The 23,608-nt window shown below is 44.8% G+C and overlaps 2 protein-coding genes across 3 annotated transcripts in view; one reads left to right on the top strand and one right to left on the bottom strand.

Annotated features, from left to right (window-relative positions):
* Mcph1 (microcephalin 1) overlaps positions 1-23,608 on the top strand; it is a 190,520-nt gene that overhangs the window by 78,802 nt on the left and 88,110 nt on the right. Inside the window, exon 12 of one of the 2 annotated variants that reach the window (XM_076853498.2) lies at positions 3,212-3,289. The exons of the other annotated variant lie outside the window; for it this stretch is intronic. Within the exon in view, the coding sequence (XP_076709613.1) occupies positions 3,212-3,289 (78 nt within the window). The remainder of the gene's footprint in view (positions 1-3,211; positions 3,290-23,608) is intronic. 2 annotated transcript variants of the gene reach the window in all.
* Angpt2 (angiopoietin 2) overlaps positions 4,889-23,608 on the bottom strand; it is a 51,065-nt gene continuing 32,345 nt past the window's right edge. Inside the window, exons 4-9 of the mRNA XM_076853500.2 lie at positions 21,035-21,267; positions 19,180-19,307; positions 12,485-12,586; positions 11,814-11,980; positions 8,473-8,603; positions 4,889-6,133 (exon numbers count right to left, since the gene is read on the bottom strand). Of these exons, the coding sequence (XP_076709615.1) occupies positions 5,973-6,133; positions 8,473-8,603; positions 11,814-11,980; positions 12,485-12,586; positions 19,180-19,307; positions 21,035-21,267 (922 nt within the window). The 3' untranslated portion in view covers positions 4,889-5,972. The remainder of the gene's footprint in view (positions 6,134-8,472; positions 8,604-11,813; positions 11,981-12,484; positions 12,587-19,179; positions 19,308-21,034; positions 21,268-23,608) is intronic.

Consider the following 23,608-nt stretch of genomic DNA (forward strand, 5'->3'; position numbering starts at 1 on the left):
AGGTGAAACAAAATGGTACTTCTGCTTTGCCATCCTGACTGGAGCCACTCTGCCTTCTCCCTGGTCCACCGGGTCCGCCGTGCTGCTCTCCACGTGCATTGATAACTGTCCCTCTTTCTAGCCTGAGAGTGCTGCAGCCAACCTCCACCCCTGTCCACACGGAGTGACCAATGTGTGCAGAACAGGAAAGACTGTTGGTATTCTGTAGAAGTAACTGCGTAGCCAGCCCGACGTCAGGGAAAGTGACGTCTACTACTAGCCGCTCATCTGAGAATAAAGCAAGAAAATAGTTCTTATCTAAATTCATCAGCAAAATTTGAGCTTTATCAATGATAATTTTAAAATATCAAAAATTCCCTTGTTTTCTCTTGTGTTTTCTTATTCCTGCAAGAAATTCTTATTCCCTTGTATCTGTAGTCTTTTTTAAAGTAACTGTTGATGAATGACGTATAGTATCTTGTTCTTAAATCACTACAGAGCTGCCGTCAAATGTTTGAGATTAAGTCAATATGATATATTCAATATTCTTTTCAAAAAAGAAACACCTTTGTCATGACCTAATGTGTTGCAACAGGATGCTGAGTCTCACTGTGGGTGCTGAAATACCTACCCCACCCCCCAGCCATTTAAGGCTATAATAAACGCGGGACTCGGTCCTTTGTGTTCACGCAGCCTCATTCCTCACTTTATTTAGCTTCTCAGTTCTTTTTGTTTTCTCAGATATGTTATGGGAAATGTGTTGGGTCAGCCTTTGTTTTTGAGTTCACGTGCTGCCCAACTGTGGTCTTACAAGTCGAGTTTTCTATTTTGGGTACTCTACTAAGGTAGATACGTTTGGCTAATGAGAGTCCAGAGCTCGAGGTTTACATTGCATTTCTTACATGATGATTTTAGAGCAATCAAATTAGCATCTTCTGTCTTTGTGATATTAATTCTTGAGATGCCTATATAAATTAAATTTATCAATTTGCCTACCAGAATTCGAATAGCTGCCTTATGGTTTTATTTTCTTAACATTTAGAAAGGGATAAATTCAGGAAACATGAATATTCTCCAAGTTTGTTTAAATTCAGTTGACATTTCAATGTGGTTTATATTTGAACTTCAGGGCACACGCATTTTTAAGACTGCTCATTCCCTGGCTTCTCTCACCAGCACGTTGTTTCCCAGGGTCTCCTGTCTGAAAGGAGCCTGATGTTGAAACTTCTTCGTTTTATTTCCTGGACTAATCATATGAGTTTGTAGAGATCCACACAAATTGCTTGTGTATCTCTAAATGATAACATACATGGGCAGATAAAAGGAAGATAAATACTTAACTGTTTTAGAACACCCATAAACAGCCAGAGGAGAACATGATTTCAATGTGGAGTTATCAGTTCTCTATACTTTCTTTCATTGAACTGTTTTTTTGTTGTTGTTGTTGTTGTTGTCATTGTTTTTAAGGTTGTTTAGGCCATATAAACTAGGGGGAAAATGGGAAAGAGATTTGAACGACAGAGTACTCCTGCATACAAGGTTCTAGTTGAGGACTAGCAGTTACACTGAGCAGGGTCCCTGAGAGCGCAGCGTGCTGTTTTCCATCTCCCACATTGTACTCCATTCCCGTTCCTTGTCTTGGGCCCAACATCCCCAGAGCTGCTGCTCCTGCCTCCCAGGGCTGGGCTTCCGGCCCTGGTGCCCTGGGCTGCTCTTGCCATTCCTCAGTGCCACTCCTGCACTGGGGTGGAAACAGAATGCTCTCAACTCACCCTGGGGACCCAACCAACCCCATTCCCTCGCATTTTTCCAAAGCACCATCTACTTCTAGCCAAAAATAAGTAAATAGCGCCTGTCTCCTTTCCCTGTCATTCTCTGTGCCTCATGATCTTTTACACATTACGTAAGATGCAGCTTGAAATGTCAGCCCCGCTTGTCTCGACTCTCCTGCGTCGAGGGTGTTTGGGAGCCATCTGGGATTATTGTAAGCATAAGCTCAGCCTGTCCAGAGCAGTCTTGCTCAAATGAGAGCTTAACACCTGTTGTCTATTCAGGAGGTCACCTGGGAGAATATAAAAGTACTCCCTGAAAGAGGTACTAAGAGATGTGGTAGTCTCCAGAAATTTAATTATGAAGGTTCCGTGACACTGAGTGGGAAAACCAACATGGATGGTTTACATCAGGCTCCTTACCAGAGTGTGGACTCTCTAGTTTGGGGGCTGTGGTCCCGGGATCTGGCTTGGGTTTTTATTTGTGGTCTCACTAAATTATTCACAGATGAGTAGATGATGCAGCTGTTTAAAGTCAGAACTGGCAGATGCTGAGGATTGCATTCAGCTTCCGAATCCTGTTCTTGTCATTTGTTCCCACTTTGTTAGAAAAAAATACGTTGCTATCTCACTTTCAATACGTATTAGCTTTAGTATGTGAAGGAGGAAAGACATCTCCTGTAGGTGGTACTGAGCCTTAGAAATTATCAAAAAGAAGGAGACAGGTCTCATATCCTGGTCATTCATCAAAAGGAGCTTAGACTTTGGGTGGAAGGATGGACTTGCTGAATGTAAGAACAATGCCTGTAAAAGACTAGCATGAGTCTCTTAGCTGTAAAATTCTACTGGTGTGTAGAAACCCATAGATTTCAGGGGTTTGGTGTAGAATACTGATGCCTGCAGAATATGAAGCATTGTTGAGTTGAAAATGAAAATGTTGTTTTAATCATTTAAAAATGTGTGGATTCCAACAGTAGTATTGATGGAACTGTGGTGATGATGAACATGAAACTTATTGATGAGACGTTTAGTCTTCTGCACTCTGGGAAGGCTTACTTCCTGACACCTTCTCCTGAACACATCAGCTAATGCTAGCCGCAAGTCCTAATCCTAAAGGATCACTTTTTAAATTTGGCTTGTGTTGTATCTTCTCCCAATTTTTAAATCTCATTTACTTGCGTAGTTTTTTATTTCTGTGACACAGAGACTCAAACCCAGGGTCTTGTTTAATTCTCTGGCTCACTAAGATAATGACTCATTTCTAGTCACTCTGAGTTTTTTCTTGACCAAGTGTTAATACCCCTAACACATCTGAGTACACATGGGTGTTGGAGACGCATGCGTTTCAGATCTGTGTCCTCGCTGTGGTGCTGTGTCTGTTTTTGTTGTCATCAGAGTGGCTGTTGCCCATGAAGAGCCTGATGAATGTGTAATCAATGTTCTGCTTGTTGTGTCCTTCACAGGTCCTGTTGTCTTTGGAGATGGGTCACTGGATTTCCGAGGAGCCTTTTGAGCTTTTTAACCACTTCCCTGCAGCTCCTGTGAGTCAGATATTGTTTTGGATGGTAAATGCAATCTGGTGTCGCTATAAGTGTGAGCTCAGCTGACTAAGTCCAGAGCAGTCTTGCTCAAATGAGAAAGAACGTCACACCTGTTGTCTATTCAGGAGGTCACGTGTGAGCATATGAACGTACTCCCTGAAAGAGTACTGAGAGATGGGGTGGTCTCCAGAAATTTAAATATGAATTTAAAGTAGGGGTCCTGGGAACCTCAGGAACACAATGCGGAAAATAAGCAAACTGGATTCTTGACAATGTAGCCTTATATATTGCTGTTTTTAAAAGTAATCATTTTTACTGTTATCAGAGACAAAACTGATAGGTATGAAAATTGTGGCTTGCTATCATTATCATGTGGTCTTTATATTTTGATTTTCCTAAATTCACTTCAACTATACTGACTTTTAAATATTTCAAACAGTTAATGGAAAATTTCCAAGTTCTAATTTTAAAAAAATAATAATAGTGAAGTGGGTTAATTATGGCTTGTTTGGAAGCAGGATTATACAGAAGTTGGCTTTTATTTTCAAGAATGTTGACTGGTTTGTGGCAGTTTATTATTTCAAAAGATTAATATCTGGAAGATAAGTGATGGTTGTATCTGCCATTTGTTGTGTATTTGCTCACCGGCCCTCTGACTGTAATATAGCAAGAAACTGAACTCTGCTCTCCAGCCATTGCCGTTATCTCGGTTGTTAAATTGTTTTTGTTTTCATTTTTAAGATTACTGTTTTGATTTCCTTTCAACTTTCTCAATGTTTTCTTAAGGAGAGAAAAAAATTCCTCCTAGCAAGACTGTTTGTTTGAATACTATTAGGAATTGAAGTGTAAAGTGCAAACAGATTCTTCTCCTTCTGTCATAAGAGAATAGAGCTCTGAGTAACATTGTGAGGTCTGTTTTGGAAATACATTTTTCCTGCTGCCTGAGAAATTGATACAAATTAATCATGTTGCTGCCGGTTTTTCCTGTTACCATTTCCCCAAGTCCATATCCATCATTGTAGTCATTGAAATACCAGAAGCTTACTGTATTGTGAAGTTGTGAAATTTTCTTATTATCAGATTTTTTTTAACTTGATACAAAGCCGTGATACGCCTGTTGAATTTTTAAAGCCTTCTTAAATGCAGTTGTGGAAATAGTTCTCAGGAGCGTTCTTCACCCCGTAAATCGTTGGGAAAGTGAGACATGGCAGAAGGGAGCAGTGCCCACAGTTTAACTCAGAAGGCATAGTGAAATGTGAGGGCCCCCAGGCTATGTCTGGAGGAATGTAGGAGTGAAAAGGAAGAAAAACTGAATAAAGAAATAGCAGTGGTGGAACAGTAGGAGGTGGAGACAAACTCAGGGAATGCTGGCCGCGGGTGAATCCAAACTTCACAACATGGACTCGAAAGTGAACATCTGAGAAATTGCTCCTAAATTTATTCCTCAGATGTTCATTGTATTAATTCTACTACAAAACCTTTAAAAGGAACTGAAACAGTGGGGCCTGAAGTTTTGCAGTTGTGAGCATAAGCTGTGTTTGTAAAATGCTCTGTAAACGTTTGCTTATTTCATGAACATCAGATTTTATTTTTGCATTCTAGAACACTTTTTTTTTCAGTTTGCTGACGAACACTAATGCAAATATTTTTTCTTAAATAAAATCAGAGGTGAGTCTATAACTTTGTCAATATCTTAAATGGAATGTTTTTCTAAACCACAAATTAAATTTAGCTCAGTTTTCTAAAATAGAGCTTACTAGAAGAGAAAGTACATGTCTGTATTAGAATACTGAGAAAATCCTGTAGTCTGAGAAGATAGTAAAGTGCATAATTTTCTTCATTGAAAATCAAACTTTTCCTTGTAATAAGGCACAGGTATTTTGTAACCAAATTACAAAATTGTAAATATTATTATAAAAGTTGAACTTAATCATCTCACCTAATAAGTTATATTTAATTACTAAAATACCTTCATATTAACAGCCATACTGGAAAAAAAAAATAGTACAATCTTCATAGAAACTAAAATGGCATACAGTTTGAAATATGTATTTGAGCATTAACTTAAAACTAAGCTGTCAACAGATAAGTAAATACGCTGTTTTGGGTAATGAAAATTTAAAGTAGCTAAGAGGAGTAAAAAATGCACTGTTATTCTCAAATATTAAACTGCTAATAACCACTAATGAGAAAATCCCTGAATACATAGTGTATTTTTATGGCTTAGAGAAGTTTGTCTTCCTTGTAATTGTGATAGTGTTGCTGAACTCAGGACACGTGGATGTTTACACAACCCATAAACAGAGCTTAGAGGATCCGTTCCAAGATCATCTCTACTATACAGCACAAGTGCTCTGTTTCCAGTTATTTACTGATGAACTCGGGCATGGCATTCTTGGTTGTGACAGCAGAGTCTGTGAATTGTCACTCTCTCAGCCGTGAATTCATCTTCGCATAGGTGTCCACCAGACCACAGTGCCAGGCCCTGGCTAGTTTGGGTTTTGCGTTGGCTCGTTAAGTGGTGCGGGTCAGCGATGACGTTGAGGTTGTCATCTGGAGCACGGGTCCGTGGGCACCCAGCGCTGTCTCAGGTGAGGGATGGAGTGCAGCAGTGTCTTTCAGTGCTTTGGGATTAGCTGTGGGAAGAATCCAGCACAGTCTTTCTGGGGTATGCACACGGCATTTAGAAATCCGCCGGTCGAATCATCATGGTGGTGGCCTTAAGCGAGTAGCCTGACCCCTTCCAGTAGTACCACTTAATACCATTGAATTTATTTGTGTTCTGCTTCTGTGGATAGTACATTCCGTTCAGGTTGGAAGGGCCACATGCATCAAACCACCAGCCTGTGGAGGCAAAGCGCAGAAGGAATTAGGACCCAGGGATGCCAGCTCCGTGCACTGGCCGTCACGCTCAGGCCTTCCAGCAGGCCTGGGCATCTTCACGGGCATCGTACACCACAGTGCTGAGCGTGCTCCCAACCACACACCCAGGTCCCAGTGCTGACAGCTAAGTGTTCTCACGTGCTTTTGCACTCCTTTCCTCTTGGGCTATGTGGAAAGGCACCTCGTCCACGGGCACCTGCTTTGGTAGAGACCTGGTACATTGGGAAGTAGGGGTCCTGGGAACCTCAGGAACCCTGAGGTGGCCACCATCAGGCCAGGACTGCATCCCTCCCAGCAGCATGGGGGCTGAAACACCCAACGGAAAGGACTTGTTGCAGCTGGTTAAAAAGGAGGGTGGGAGTGGGTGCTGTCTGAGCCGGAGCACAGTGAGCAGAGCATGCCCACCTGCCTTCACTCTGGGCAGGGCCCACAAATGGCAAACCAGGGCCAGGGTTGGCCAGAAGAAAGGACCTTGGTTTGCATGTGTAAAGATTTGGGTTTGGTACCATATCTGTTAATTTTTTAAATACAGAAAACTATAACATGACTATTTTTGATAACGCCACACTTGGTAAAATAGATGAAGCGAGTGAACCTCAACTCGGGGCTCCCCCAGCAGAAGGTTGGGGGGGGGTATCCATGGGGTGGCCTTTGACTTATCTGTAACATTTTATTCCTTTAAAGAATTCTAATGCAAAACATATCTTTAACGTACACACATTGGATGTGAGTGCTACTTATCTCCCTAGCGCCTGACTGACTTCCTGCTGTGGATTCTCTTCCTTGAGATGCCTCAGATTAATGGAAATGTGGTGGGAAGCTTGTATGTTACCCGGAATCCTTGTGATATTGCAGAGTGACAGATGTGGCCCCCCCAGAGCCCACCATCTGCCCCTCTACGGAAATCACACCCAGGCAGATATCTGGCTGCACATTAGGCCACAGCTTCTTCATGGCCAGACCACTAGATGGAAGTTGGCCCCTTCGTAGTCTGATCCCACCCCACTGTCACCTTGGGCTGCCTTTCTTCTCCCATCTCTCCTGTATTTCCACTCTCAGCCCCTAAATCTCTATTTGTAAAAAAAAAAAAAATATATACTGTTTCCTTGGTTGTTTATGTGACTCCCCTGCTCTTGAGTAGCCACTGGGCCTGTGGGAGTTCTGGAAAGCACCACAGAAACAGGTCTAGCTAGTGGGGCAGCAGTGACTGTCTCTCCTTAAAGCCTCCGAGCTGGGGGACATTCCATGTTACCAAGCAGCAACTGCCACCTCAGGGGCCGAGTTCTTGAGGTGGTAAAGACATGAAGTTTGGACTTACGGAAACTACTGGGTTTCACTTTATTTCCATAAAAACACCCTCCTTTTGACTACGAATGGTCCCTTAAGAGCCAAACGGCATAGGCTGGGCTGAGCGCTGCTGGTCTCGTGTCCCTTGTCCTGAGAAGCGGTTGGCCACCGCTCTCGCCTTTGCCTTTCCTGAGTGTAGTGAATCCGTTTTTGCTCATTCAGTTTATGTTCTCACGAATTAATCCCTGCCAATTTCTGTGTGCACTCTTGGCAGAACTCTTGGTGCTATTTTAGTGTTCTTAAGAAGGAACTTGACAGCGTTTGTCACACTTCTCCCTTATCTCAGTCACTACCAACTGATTCCCGTTATTCAATTTCTAAACCTTCAAAAATCAGAAGGGTGAGCTTTCTAACAGTCGGTCCCCATCAGTGAGCTCTTAAGTGGCTCTGAATACCAGTCTGCTATAAGTGACGGCTACAACAGCCTTTGGCTCCTGGGGATGGCTTCCGTTTCCGTTTTTAAAGCAATCTGACACAAAAGGTGGAAAACAAGAAAGGCCTTGATTTAAAGTGAACACTCACTCATTTACATCTGATGCACTAATACAATGGGTTGATAGTTTCTTTGTGTTCATAAGTCTTTGCTGTTGTTCTAGTGAAAATTCTCACCAATAAAAGACAACTGAAAATTCCTTTTTCAAACATTGTGGATGACTAGAAATAAAGCAAAATGGGACTTGGGCATCTCTGTGACATCTGATGTGCAGCAAGAGCACACTTGGGAAAGCTCAGAGAATACTGAGCCCCTCCAGCTGCCAACTGCCGGCCCTTCCAGCCCTGCATTCTTACCCCAAACTAACCGTCTAAAAGAGTGAAAAGCAAATTTGCCTATATCAAGGTAGTATGTCTATTTATGAAATTTTGGACATTGTTACTAGTCACATTTGAAGTCCCAATTGCCAGGCTTTTGCACTTTCAAAGTACCCCTTGCCCATGCAGAAGAGTCGCCCTACCTCCTGTCAGCATTTGCGAGCATTTGCAGATACATTTGTCGTTGTCCGCATCCTTTGTGCTAAAGTCATTTCCTGGCTGGCTAATGCTGCTTATTTTGCCGGCTGTGCCTGAAAGTCCTTTAAGGTGAATCCTGTAAGCATGCAAAAGGAAAAAATAAAAACCGTAATTGGCTCGGGTCATTGGTTTACCGTAGTGGAAAATTTCTCATAGTGAAGAATTCCATTCTACAGCAGCGTGCTGTGGACTGGCCAGTGCACTTCAGTGCCTACCCTGGACAAAATAGTTTGCACTGGTATAAACAGGAACCAACTTATCATCAAATCCTTCAGCAAAGAGGGATGTTTTTGTGAAAACTTCAACACACATCACTTGCACAAGCATCAACAGGGACTGAAGGGCCCTGTAATTGATTTTCCTGCTGCTTTCAGATAAACAGAAGAGTGGGCTGCAGCATGGAGGGACCTCCCCCCACTGGGGGGGGCACCAGTCCCTATCCACACGGAAAGGAGTCCAAGACGCTGACCAGCCTCATTGTTTCCAGTAGGGGTGGGGGTGGCACAGAGAAGGGAGCAGACAAAGGATGGTCCTCGAGTTTGGAGTCGAAATCAATAGAACTGCATAGAAAATAAACCATGGGCCTTGCTGTGCCCTATTTCTCTACTGTGGTGTGGTCAACCTGTTCAGCCATGAGAAAGGAGGAAATGTGATCCTGGGACACCAGATAGCAGCACATACTTGTAGAAGATTGCACAAGTATGGCGTTCGTCGTCATTGCTGTGCTTGCAAAGAGACCCTGAGGAAAGGTGGGAGACTGTGTGTGCTTTGTAAAATCTTCCCGTAACCGTGCTCTAGTCATTGCCTCAGAAAGCCCACAGGTTGATGGTCTGGGACAGACCAGAGCTTGCTTTCCATGATGGGCGTGGCTGTGGGAGGGGTGAACCAGGGCACCAGGCTCCGTGTCCTAGAGTGCCGTGACCTGATGGAGATACGGGAACAGGAGGACCTGGGCCAGGGCCCTGCCATGTTGCAGGAGAGCGATACTTGAAGCCCCAAAGTTGTGCTTATTTTTGAGACCTGATGACAGTTGCTAACCCCCTCCTTGGAACCTGCAGAATTTTTAAGTGTTCCTGTTGGCAAGGAGTGCCAGGACAAGGGGGAGGTTGGCTGGTCCCAGGCATGCAGGCAGGCGGGCGTGTGGAGTGCTCCTGACAGCCCCAGAGCCGGGGGCCACCACTGCTCTTACATAGGAAGCCATCAGGGTTCAGAGAGACAAACTTGCCTAAAGTCGAGAGTAAGTGGTGGCCCTGGGACCCGCCCCAGGTACACGCTGCTCCTCTGTTGTTTCCACGCCGGTGCCCGCCTTAGCAGGGGTATAGCTGTAAAGGTCAGGGTGAGGGGCCTGTCCAGTGAGGTCCCCAGGTGTGGGTTCTGAGTAGCTCTTGTGTCAATCACTTTGCTTTCTTTTAAATTTGACTATAAAAATAGCTATACTCTGGAAATTGCTTTAAATTGGTTCTGGTTGATTTTTTCATGACAGTGGGGTAAGGACGTAATGCAACATTTAACAGTTAAATCTCAGTGTTTTCATAAAACTGCAGTGATGTTGTTGGTGAAAACTAAACAATATTGAAGGTTTCATGTACAAATACATTTGAGTTGAAAAGAATCCCATTCTGTTGATGAATTTATCCATGTCTTATAATGTGTACTTCACAGTTTTCCATCACTTAGGGACATTTCTTCATGGGGGAAAAGCACCTGCTTATACACAGTTGACATTCTGAGACATTGCAGCCATCAGAACTCATGATCCCATCACGATTCTCTCCTCTCAGTAGCATCATGTTTCTTAGGATAGTAATTTTTAATCTATTTTACATTTCCAAGTATATTAAGCTTTCAACCCATGTGTGTTTTTAGAGTGGCATGTCCAAAATTTGATTACATTTCTAAAGGAAATATCTGTTAAGATCCATCTCCAGTTTAAAATGTTTTTACAGTGTCAGCATACAAGGGTAATGACCCATTTTGTAAAATCTTCTTATCCAAACAGTCTAATCCTTAATTTTTGTGTTTCTTTTTTTAAAAAATTCCTATTGTAGATTGCTAACTATTGCCAGTTGAAAAAATATTTAACTTGGAGGTACCACAAGGACTGACCACTCATGTCTCTGAACGCGTGGACGTTCTGATGCCTTTGCAGTTGAGTGGGACCCACCGGGAGGCCCAGACGCTATCTCTGTTCATCTCCAAGGGAGCCTGCTCTCTGATGAGAATTGATGGACTGCGTTCCAAGGACTTTTTAAAAGTCACACAGTGTTTATCTGCTCTCAAGGCATGCTTCTGAATTCGGGTCCGCTGCCTTAGAGCAGGGCGCCCTGGGCGTCGTATCACTTCCAGGGGTCTGGTCAGGTACCTGGGCTTGCAGCCAGCTCCCTAGGAAGCCACCCCAGGCCTGAGGGGTCGGGCATCAATGGACGACTGCAGGCCCGGTGAGAACTGCTGTCTGTGATGCTGTTTGGGGCTCCATTTGCTGCTGTGGCCTCACAGTAGGTGCTCCATGGTTGCCAAACCCCAGGAGCCTGCGCTCTTTGGGCTGCTGTGGGGTGGCACTGGTGACGGCTCTTCTCATATGTGTTCCTTGGGTGCCACATCCTCCCAGTGGCTCCCTGCCACATACACTGCACAGGGAGTGCCTGGGGGTGCCTCTGCTCCTGAGCTGCTCCTGCACCACGTCAGGCCCCTGAGCTGCCCCGTCTTGCCTGCTGGCACTCAGAGCCAGAATCCTGGTCAAGTTTCCACACGTCATTGGAACATTTAAGATTTTTGCCACCAGATGTGTGGAGACAGCACAAATATTAAAGGGGTGCTGTGGATAAGATGTACTTTAGAGAAAAGAGGAAGCCTAGTAAACGTCCACCTCATTTTAAACTTCAGTTTCAAATTTGAACACAACAATTAGTTGTGTTTAAACTTCAAAAAAAAATATTAATATCCTTTGGGAGAAAACAACATAGTCCCAGGTGTTCATCTGTCACGATAGCCACGTTACATGTCATCATGGGGACACTCAGCATTCACTTACTGTTTGGGTGGGTGTGGATACCACCGTCCGCCCTGGAGGGTCTGGTCTCTGAAGATACACAGGAAGCACAACCAAAAAATTCCAAAAAGTTTCCCTAGTATTGTCATAACAAAGTTAGATCTGAAAACCGGGAAACTCAACTAAAGACAGTAATGAGTCAGAGGCGGTCTGTGTCTAAATCTTGGCTACTTCAACGTGGATCTCGGGTTCTGGAATAAGAACATCCCCCAGTTCTTTCCGATCCCAAGGGCTTACCTGTAGTTGAGCTCCTCGCTGGACAGGTAGAAGTGCTCGTACAGCGAGTACGCCTCGCCACCCTCCCAGTCCCGCAGGTGTATTCTGAGCAGGTAGCGCTGCCGGTTCGTCAGCTGTGAGACCAGCTCGTTCCCCAGCCAGTACTCTCCGGAGGGGTCGCCAAAGCCCTGGGCCCAAGCAGAGTTCAGTCACTTCATGAAGTTTCTCTTTGTGAAGTTTCAAGTAAATCAGCAGTGTATCTCTTTCCCTTGGACAACCTGCCAATCAGCAGAGCCACCCGCTCCCTGTGCTGCGCAGACGCAGGACCTTTCTTAGAGGACAGTGGATTTTTAAAACATCAGTTTTAAGGAGCTAAGGTGTTCCTGGAAGAAAGCCAGTAGTGACACAAGTAGCACAACCAAACACACTCGAGGAGCACCTGAGGTGCACCCACCCGGGTCAGCACATGGTGTTGCTGCTCGCCTGGGGCTGGCCTGAGAGCAAACGCAGCCTCACTTGGGTGGATCCGACTGAATGGGGAGCCAGCAGCACCCCTGGAAAGAATCTTTCCTAAAAGTCTGCCTCAAAGTCATTGGTTGGTTTTGGGTCTGCAACCAAGGCTCTGAGGACTTGAAAGCTAGTATGCACAGAGGAAATCACTTCTTTCAAGCTGCTTTAAGGGACACGCGTACCATTTTGTACTCTTTCCACGACCGCTGGAAGTCGACACTGCCATCCTCGCGGCGCTGGATGACGGTCCACCCCCCGCCACTGGTGTCCATGTCGCAGTAGGCCTGTGAAAGGGAAGGGCACAGTCACACCAGAGACCTGGGACTCCATCTTGGGAACAGAAGTGTGGACACCTGCTGGGAGCTGCGTCCACAGGGTCTCTGGGAGAAGGGTGGGGTGAATCTTAGCCCTTAGATGACCCCCATGCAGTTTCCTGAGAGATTCTTTGTGAATGAGACATTCCAGCAGATGGCCCTCCATCCACACCTTCAGCAGGTCCAGAACCCTTAACTTGTGTCCTCAGCCTCGCGACACTGTCAGTGCTTGCCTGTCCCTGCCCGCCCTGTGGAGTTGGCAAAGGGGATGCTCTTCCACTGAAGAGTCCCTGGACCCTGCGGCGTCCTTGCTGGAGCTGAGGCTGCCTCTGTGTGCAATAAGAACCAGGTTTCTCAGTTCACCGCTGAGCACAGGGCCCTGGGGCACCAGTGTGCCAGCACAGTGGGCCAGAGCCTGGCCAGGCGGCTGGGCCCCCAGGTTCAGGCTTCTCTGCACTATGCACATCACCCATGGTATTTTTCTTCCTGACAGTCTTTATTTCTGCCTCTGAGCTGGCTCAGTGGGTTTAAACTTTGTCCAGAACATAGAATTCTTTTTTGGGCTAAGTGCATGCATGCTCAATTTCAACTCAGCTGGAGTTTTATTATGAAATTAAAAACCCCTGAAAATAAGATTACATAAATAGTTTTCAATAATGAGATTATACTAGGACAATAAGAAAAAATTTCCCAAAAGTAAGATGATTTCTTTACAGCATACGAGGTAAGAAATATTAAAGTTCAAGAATAATCATAAACATTCTTCCTTTGTTGTTTTCCATGGCCTTTTGGAGAGTAAGGGAGCCAGTTTGGGCAGGGTAAGCTTAAGTGGGAGCTGTATTTTTGAGTTAGGATCTAGGGGTGAGAGCTAAATGATAACCAAGGAGCCCCTGGTCCTGCTCCTATGTTGTACATGTGAGGAAGCTGGAGCCCGGAAGCCAAGCAGGCTGCCTGTACATCATCCCCATGGAGCCAGAGAACTGTGACTGAGCCACCGTGTTCTGCAAGGGCTTTTCTCTCTCACAGTCCTATACCTCTACAAAGGTCACAGGTTCAAGTTGCCCTGTCTAGTGAACCTTTGGAAAGATAGGTGCCATGAAAGAAAATCACAATTATGGATGAGAAAATTAGTTCCATAGATTAATCAACTCTAGAAATTGGATCTGCTAAAGGAATCCCCTTATTATCACATTGTATTGATGTGACTTTATTAATTGTCATGGGAATCCCACTCCCCTCTTCCAGCACTATGCCAGACCCTAACCCTGCATGACTGCTGAGATGCGATCTGATCAAGGCAGGCAGCTGCACCATAGCATACAGGGACTGAAGAGGCCCCTTTAATTCCTGCATAATGTATTTACATTGCATCATGCTGCCAAACAGAGAAGCTCGACCCTTTGTTCAAAAGTCCCTCTGTTTGGCTCAACTGGAAATCGGCTCATGAGTCACACTGCCTCCTGGTTTGCCTGTGGTCAACAAAGTGGACAGTGCTGCTCCGTTCTGCCCATGGGCTTTGTAAATCCATGGAATCAGTAGGTGGGTGAGCACGCTGGTGTGAGCACAGTGGTCAGTCCTCTGGCACCTAAGGGCTTGGTGGTGGGGGGAAGCATTGGCATGGCTCTCAGTGGGCCTGTCCTCATTCGGGAACCTTCAACTCTTCAGTGCCAAGAGGCACCATGTAACTAGTGACACCTAAGGATGTGCCCTCTCTCCTGTGGAGAAGACTCCATGGGAGTCAAGTCTGCAAAATCAACTTGTTCCACGTCACCATCTGTCTGACTCCTTTAGTCGTCACCATCAGCTTCTTAGAACATTTTTTTAATACTTCATCCGGATTTGTTAAAAATCAGAGGATTTGTAAAAACAGATGTATTTGGGTGAAACTGGTCATTAAACATGTAGAGGGCGTGTTCGGCTGTCCACATAGCCAGGAGACACGCGGGGGATAATGAACAGACTGTGTCAGGACTGGAAAAGCACAGTGCTGGCGATGCCCTCGCCCTTGCCAATCCACACATGGCAGCCTGCTTCCGTCGGTGTGCGGGCACACTGTCTTCGTGCTCCTGATAAATGCCCTGTTGCCGTGTCTATCTTCTACAGAAAACTAATTAAATTTCAAAAATTAAAGTTGCGATACTTGGGCCTTTTGGAAGAAGATCTGTCCAAAGAGCTATTGAAGATTCATTTCTTGAATTAAATGACCCAGGGCAAGATTGGGTACTCTGCTGTGCAGAGCTGCCCCATGTTCTTTGGGGGAAGCCCCCACTTTTTTTTAAAATTTTGATTTGTTATATATGACAACAGAATGCATTACAATTCATACTACACATAGAGCACAATTTTTCATATCTCTGGTTGTATACAGAGTAGGGTCACATCCTTCGTGTCTTCTTACATGTACTTAGGGTAATGATGGCCATCTCATTCCACCAACTTCCCTACCCCTTTGCCCTATCTAGAGTTCATTTAATCCTCACATTCCCCACCCCCATATTATGGATCAGCATCCTTAAATCAGAGAAATCATTTGACATTTGGTTTTTTGGGCTTGGCTAATTTCACTTAATGCTGTATTCTCCAGCTTCATCCATTTGCCTGCAAATGCCATGATTTTATTCTCTTTTAATGCTAAATAATATTCCATTGTGTATATGCCACATCTTCTTTATCCATTCATCTACTGAAGGGCCTCTAGGTTGGTTCCAGTTTAGCTGTTGTGAATTGTGCTGCTATAAATGTTGAAGTGGCTGCATCACTACAGTATGCTATTTTTAAGTCCTTTGGGTTTAGATCGAGGAGTGGGATAGCTAGGTCAAATGTGGTTCCATGCCCAGTTTTCCAAGGATTCCCCATACTGCTTCTCAGAGTGGTTACACCAATTTGCAGTCCCACCAGCAGTGTATGAGTGTACCTTTTCCCCCACATCCTCGCCAACACTTATTGTTGTTTGTGTTCTTAATAGCTGCCATTCTGACTGGAGTGAGATGATACCTTAGAGTAGTTTTGATTTGCATTTCTCTAATTGCTAGAGATGTTGAACATTTTTCATATAATTGTTGATTGATTGTATGTCATGCGTGTGATAAGAATTTGTGCCCAATTAGAAGGCTCTCTATTCACCTCACTGATTGTTTCTTTTGATGAGAAGAAGCTTTTTAGTTTGAATCCTTCCCATTTATTGATTCTTTATTAATTATCGTGCTATAGGAGTCTTATTGAGGATGTTGAGAGGGCTTAATTTAACATGATGGAGATTTGGGCTTACTTTTTTTTTTGTAACAGACACAGTGTCTCTGGTTTAATTCCTAGGTCCTTGATCCACTTCTGGTAGTGTAATCATTTTGACAATATTAATTCTGCCTATCCAAGAACAAGGTAGATCTTTCTATCTTCCTCAGTCTTCTTTAGCGTTCTATAGTTTTCATTGGAGAGGTCTTTCACTAGGTTGATTCCCAAGGTGTATTTTTTGTTTGTTTTTTGTTTGGTTTTTTTTTTTTTTTTTTTTTTTTTTTGAGACTATTGTAAATGGGGTAGTTTTCCTTGTTTCCCTTTCAGAGAATATGTCACTGACATACAGAATTGCATTTGATTTATGGGTGTTGGTTTTGTATCCTGCTACTTTGCTGGCATTTACTAGGTCTAGAAGTTTTCTGGTGAAGCTTTTTGGGTCCTCTAGGTATAGAATCATATTGTCAGAAAACAGTGCTAGTTTAAGTTCTTCTTTACCTCTCTGTATCCCTTTAATTTCTTTCATCTGTCTAATTGCTCTGGCCAGTGTTTCAAGAACTATGTTAAATAGAACTGGCGAAAGAGGGCATCCCTGTTTTGTTCCAGTTTTTAGAGGGAATGCTTTCAATTTTTCTCCATTTAGAATGATGTTGGCCTGGATTTTAGCATAGGTAGCTTTTATGATGTTGAGATATGTTCCTGTTATCCCTAGTTTTTCTAATGTTTGGACATAAAGAGGGACTGTATTTTGTCAAATGCTTTTTCTGCATCTATTGAGTTGATCATATGATTCTTATGTTTAAGTCTATTGATGTGATGAATTACATTTATTGATTTCCATATGTTGAGCCAACCTTGCATCCCTGGAATGAACCCCACTCAATCATGGTGCACAGTCTTTTTTGATATGTTTTTATATTCAATTTGCCAGAATTTTATCAAGGATTTTTGCATCTATGTTCATTAGATATTGGTCTGAAGTTTCCTTTCTTTAAAGTGTCTTTGGTTTTGGAAATAGGGTGATATTGGCCTCATAGAATGAGTTTGGAAGTGTTTCCTCTTTTTCTATTTCATGAAATAATTTGAGGAGTATTGGTATTAGTACTTCTTTAAAGGTCTTGTAGAACTCGGCTGTGTATCCATCTGGTCCTGGGGGAAGCCCCCACTTTTTATTTCAGGTCCTGTCCTGGGTCCTGCACTTCTCCAGGGCTGGGTGTTGTCATCATGTGGCAGATGAGGAAACAGCTCAGAGAGGTGAAATGTTTTGGTCTGAGCCTTGGATGGGCAGGGCTGGAATTTAAACCCAAGTCTGTCTGTCTCCCCAGATCAGATGGTGAATTATAAAGTCTTAAATCTGGGAGGAATTCAGAGGTAACTAAATCTAGACCACTTATTTTAAAGATGGGAAAGTTGAGGTTTTGAAAGATTATTGTTTCTTGCTGTGTAAATGGATTTATTTTTACTGTAGATATTTAGAGGGGATATAAATCCTTATGTTTCCAACCACGACCTGACACATAATCCCAGTGTGCTCAATGTTTTCTTCTTTCTGCAGAGCGTTTTGGTCACTCCATGGTGGGGGTCGGGGGGCCGTTCGGGGGGGGGGGGGCCGTGCATGCTGGGAACACTGAGCCAAGCCGGAAGAACATTCCTACTGCAGCAGGACGGCGCTGTGTCCTCAGTGCTGTCCCCGGATCTGCATGATCAGCCCGCATTCTCTGTCCTCCTGGACGTTCCTGTCCCCATGCAGGCCTCTGGTGAGGAGCAATCACAGGAGAAGACTTGTCATGCAGACCCATCACAGAGGGGATTTACAGGCTTAGCCTAGCGATGATGGCTTCTTCATCTGTAGCGGGCTGTTTTGTGTTTCTTTTCTCCCCTGATGCATTGCTTCTAGGCCTCTGGGGACATTAACTCATTTTCAAGGTTGATTTAAAGCAGCATGAATGAATTAGAGATTTCTTTGGAAAGAATTATCTTAAATAGCACAGTATTTATCTTTAAATTCATAATCAAGGTTTATGTTACTGTTTCAAATTCCACATCTTTAAACCTTTAAAGCCTGTGTTTTTCTTTGATACTATGTTAAATACCGAGGATAATGATGGGTTCAAAAAGAATATACTTCCAGAAGCCTGTTAGACGTCCATTCTGCTCCAGTATTAAGTGGGTTTTCTGGAGTGGTGTTTCAGTATGCAGCATCTACCTTTAAGTGCAGCCATATTGGTACACATTTAGGGTATACAACCATCGAGCGTCGACTTAACTTCACACTGATTCTCCTGTAGTGTCATAGTACCTCATGCGTATCTCCATCCCTAAAAGAAGCCACACTGAAATATTTCCCAAGGAAGTGGTTTTCTTCACACAGTTAAGACTCAGAATCTCCCAGAGCAGCTTCGGGAGACGTGCTAGGTCTGTAATCAGAATCTGGAAGGGTAGCTGTGTTCAGCTGTGAGCCTCCTTGGCCTGTGGCAAGATGCTGATGGTGCTGCTTCCTAGGTGGTAGTGGAACACACCTGCACTCGACAAGAAAAGCAGTTGCTCTCCTGGGCTCTTCCAGACTGTGTTAGGAGGGGCCACAGACGACCCCCCCATCTCTGTGTACTGCAGACCTGAGTGTCTGGGCACCTGTCAGCAAGTCCAAAGGGTGAAGCCACGTCAACGGTGACACGGAGATGCCCTTGGCCTGTGGCTCAGGGTGGCATTTGTACCGATGGCACAGGGCAATAGTGGTCAATCACAGCAGGGCAGAAGTACCAATGGCACCACACCCGCGGGTTAGAGAAAGGAGAGCATCCCCCCAGAATTCCGTGGCAGTGCAGTACACGTCCCTGGGTCTCCCATTCCTGGGCTCAAGGTGACCGTCCGACTAGTAAAATTAGTAAAAATTCCTAATTTTATTAAACCTCTGGTGCACATGTCTACTCTAATAAGATGGGAAATGTGTGTAAACATTGGCTCAGAGAAGCACTGTGCACGCGTGAATGAGCCTCTTCCTCCTTCTTCCTTCGTGGAACACAAACATTGCTTGGAAAAATGATCAGAAGACAAACTATGGTTATGCAGACTCAGGTTTTTTAAGAGATTTTCTATAAAATCAATGAAATGATCCTGGCCTCCAAGGAAAGCAGCCATTGTTCAAGCACAACATCTCCTGTGGAGGATGAGGTGGACGGTCCACTCTATTAGCACACAGTGGCCGAGTCCACTCGTAGCCCCTTAATGCAGGGCGTGGGCTGCAGAGGGTCCTGGGGCTGGGTTCTGCTGGGGAGTCCTCAGCCCACAAGGCCCCACAGCCAGGCAGGCAGTGAGGGCAATTGATGCCTTACCTTTCTCTCTTCTGTGGAATTGGGAAACGTCAGCGTGTAGACGCCAGGAGCGGTGAGTCCGGATTTGAATACTTCAGCACAGTCTCTGAAAATATTACGTTCCTCTTTATCGACAATAGGGTTCTTAGCTGTGTTTAAAAAAAAAAGCATTTAAATGGAATTTACAAAAAGATAAAACTTGTTATTTCAAGAACCAATTATATGGTGACTTATTTCATTTGAATTTTTATAATAAAAAGGGTATGCTAGGTTTTAGCTTTTCTAAAAAAGTACCTGTTTTCCTGTGAATTCTAAAATCATCCTTACTTACTTTTGTATTATCAAGTGCATGTAACGCAGGTATTTCACAGCCCAGTATCTGTGCCTTTTGAAAATTTCTCATCTTGAGTATAGTCAGGTAAACTCATATACAAAAGTGAGAGAAGGACCCTAAGAGTGCTCTTCCTCAGGGCCCCTGCATGTCCCTTAGGCCATTTTTCCACTGGGGCCGTAGTGCGTGTTTTTCCCTTTCACACACACACACACACACACACACACACACACACACGGCTAACCCTAATTTGTTTTTAGAATACCACATGGGAGATATTTAGTAGTCTTTGGACTTTTAGCAGCTGTACCGTGGACAGCTAGTATTTTGAAGGACGTAATGTTCACCTGCATGTTTTGAATTCCTCTACTAAGCCTAAAATTTCTAGGACTATGACATTCTTCAAATTTCAACTCTTCAACATTCACATTTCCAATTTCTTTTCTGCCACATTCAAAAAAGAAAAACAGGTGGTCTGTCCTTGTGGAGCCCTGTGGAGGGAGCGGAGCTCTCCGCGTCCCCTGGGGCACAGAGGCGGCCCTGGCTGTGGAGCTCACGGAGAGGAGGAGCCCTCGGCTCCTGGTTTTCTGCCAGGATCTGAGCCAGGTGGCTTTCTCTCCTTCAACTCATCAAAGCTGGTGACACATACCGTCTGGTCCTTGCCGTGTTAGATGACTGACTACCTTTGCTTTTTCTATGAATGTGAAGGAAACGTGATTTTCCCAAATTGTGAGAGAGTAGAACTGCAGCTGGCAGCCCAGAGTCCCCGGCTCTCGCATCGGCGTCCTGCCTCTCTGTCCTGCGGCTGGGCACCCGCTGAAATCAGCCCTCTGCTAGTGACTGTCGAAACTGGAGTAACTGCAGGACTCAAGTAAAATGTGGGAACAGACTTCTTTTATGGATTCAGACATACGATCCTTGTGTGTGAATTCACGACTCACATGCAAAGGGCATCGAGTCAAAAGAGCCTGAGTTAAGACCATCACAAGATGAGCCACAAAGTACCGGGTCGAATTCACTCAGGAAAAAAAGCTCAGAATGCCCCAGAGATTATATATATATATATGTATCTTCAGTTAATGACCTGAGTTCCTGTGCCCCTGCAGCTGAAGGGCTAGGGAGTAAGGAAGGTGAAGTGTATTGCAGGACGGGACAAGAAAGGGGAGCTGGCACCTCCTCAGTGCCTGTCACTCAAAGGATCATCTTATTAGTCTCCACAGGTGATTGTGGGTCTGGTTATGTGTTCCCCTTTAAAACCCAGAGAAACAGAGATCCGCTGCGGTGTAGTAACTTGCCAGGCTTGTCTCGGGCAAAACAGGCCCTGTGCACCCTCACTCTGAAGTGTGTCGGGTGCTGTGCCTCTGGATAGTGGGGATGACATGTATCTCGCCTACCTTTTCTCTGCCTCCTCCCTTTCTCCTTGGCTCTACGTTGAGACCCGATGGAGCTTTCATATGAAATACGTGAGAAAGGTGCCTCTTCTGAAGGAGTGTGCTAGGGCTGTGAGGGGTGCCGACACCCGGAGAGGGTGTGGGCCGCACTTACAGCCAGACGCCGACACCATGGTCAGCAGGTTGTGCACCGTCTCCATCAGGTCGCGCTGCTGCTTTTGGAGGGCCGAGTTGTTGACAGTGGCGGTGACGAGCTGCTTCTCCAGCTCCTGGATGACGGAGCTCTGCTGGGACACCAGCACCCGCAGCTGGTCCTTCTCCTCCCGCATGGACCGCAGCTGCAGGGTGTGCTTGTCCTCCATGTCCAGCACCTTCTTCTCTAGGAAGCTGAAGGGAGAGGACACACTCCTTAATGGGGGCCTTTGGGGCCGGATTGCCACTGAGGGTAGGCGCTTTAGAAACACCGTTTCCATAGCCCTGGTGACATCCCTCATGGTTTTGCGTTTCTGTTCTGCCAAGGCACTCTGTGCAGATGCCATGTGAGTTATAAAGTAACAAGAGGTTGTCACAGCCCTAATAGTCTCTCACATTCGCCAGGGATACACGTGACACATGCCAGGGTACACATATGTGTCATGCTAGCCACAGAAGTGGAACACGAGTGTCACAGCACAGGGTACCTGGGAATCCAGAAGAAGGAGGCATTATTTCGGGCATGGTGCTCATGAAATGCTCTGCTTGAGAAGGAGCAGTTGAGGTGGGCCTCTGGGTAGCGTGAGCTATTTATGTTGGAATACTGATCCTAATGATGATATGACAGCTGATCTTTTAGTACTATTTGGTAAGTACTCCTGCGTGAGAGGGATGAACGCTTAGCTTCAGATCTGGCTTACTGGCCTGTGACCCTGGCAGCTTACCTACTCACTTCTGCCTCAGTTTCCTCTTGTGTATATGGGGGTATCACTTCCCATTTCCAATGGACAAATTGCATTAAATGTAGGCATACTAAATCACATGTCTGGCCTGTCATGCAAGTGGGAGAGTTCAAACCCAGATCTGTGACTCTGAAACACCCACCTTCCTTCCTTTCTTTTAATATAGACCCCTTTAACCAGTACTGTCTCATAGACTTGGTGCCCAGCAGTCGCAATGTGAGATAGACCCCTGAAAATCAATCTAAAAATCACTTTTTTACTCTTATTATATATGACAGTAGAATGTATCTTGACACATGTATATGGAGTATAACTTCCCATTCTGGTTGTACGTGATGTTGGTCATGTATGCACGTAGGAAAGTAATGTCAAATTCATTTCTACTACCTTTCCTATTCTCACTCCCCCTCCTTCATTCCCCTTGTCTGCTCCAAAATTCTTCTCTTCTTCCTTCCCCCATCCCCATTGTGATTAGCATCCACATATCAGAGAGAACATTTGGCCTTTGGTTTCCTAAAAATGATTTTGATAGTGATAAAGCTATGCCATTTGTCTTTCTAATCTCAGTTCCCAAAGATCATGTATGTCACAAGAAGGTCATGTGGACAGTGAAAAGTCACCAGCGCTGCGGGCACAGTGCCTAAGTGGAAGGAGTGTCATACGAGATCCCCACCTCTGCGGGGCTTCCCTGCCTGTGTGTCACAACTGTCTGTGTGTCCTATCCAAGTAGATACCTAAACAGAGGCATTAGATTAGATGATCCTTGGGCCTTTCCGTTCAGTCAATCTGTGCATCCATGTGCCTTTCTGGCACTAGTATTTCACGAACCTTTAGCCCTGCAAACGTCAGCCAGGCAAAGAACTAGACTATTCCTACAGATCTTGCCCATAAGTAGTAACAGCAGTATTAATGATTATTAGAAATTGAATTGTGGCTCTTAAACTTATCCCAGTCCTCTGGTCACTGTATTTCATTAGTGATGACAAACGTACTGTCAATATATTAAGTCCATAAATAATTCATTATATAATGCAGTCATTTTGATTGGATTTTTTCACCAGTTTTACCATGTTTTTCAACTATTATTTTTCTTGATATTGCCTAACATTATTTTTTAAAAATGTATGTCTTAAAAGCCAAGATGACTTACCATAAGCAGAAAGTCATCTAAAACAAGTGCACAGCTGTCTAGTCCACCTGCATGCCGGTGGCACGCTTTGGGAAACACTGCTGTGGACTAGACAGTTACACCGACGGTCTGAGATGCCTGGGAACCCTGAGTCTGCAGTGCCTTCGGTGTGGCCTCACTGAGACTTGTGGCCCACCCACCCTCCTTCATTGTTTTTAATAATCTGGGAGGTGTGAGGGAAGGTGCCGGTCGTACAGCCCCCAAGTGTGGAAGGAGCAGCCTGTGGGCTGGACAGCTAAACACAGCGCCTCAGTTCCCCCTCCAGGGCCTGCCAGCCTAGCTCCTCTCCTGAGCAAATGAGTTGTCTCGAGATTGAAGACAGGAGTCCTTGGCTGGGGGGAACGCCCTTAGAAGGGGTTAAGGGAACTCTCATGGAACCCCTGGGCTCACCAGAGCAAGCTCCTGTAAGTGAGCCTACCTCCTGAGTCCCTCTCTGGCTCTCTGTTTGGAAAGGTGACCTCTTCCTCCCATGTACTGTACCACCACGGTGATACCATTTGCAGTTAGGTCCTCCCCAGAGGCCAAACCAATGGGGCCACCCAATCTTGGACTTCTAGCCTCCAAAACTGAACTAAATAAACTATGAAGTTATAGTCATGAAAAA

Source organism: Callospermophilus lateralis, chromosome 4 (genome assembly GCF_048772815.1).
Source record: "Callospermophilus lateralis isolate mCalLat2 chromosome 4, mCalLat2.hap1, whole genome shotgun sequence".
Lineage (NCBI taxonomy): Eukaryota > Metazoa > Chordata > Mammalia > Rodentia > Sciuridae > Callospermophilus > Callospermophilus lateralis.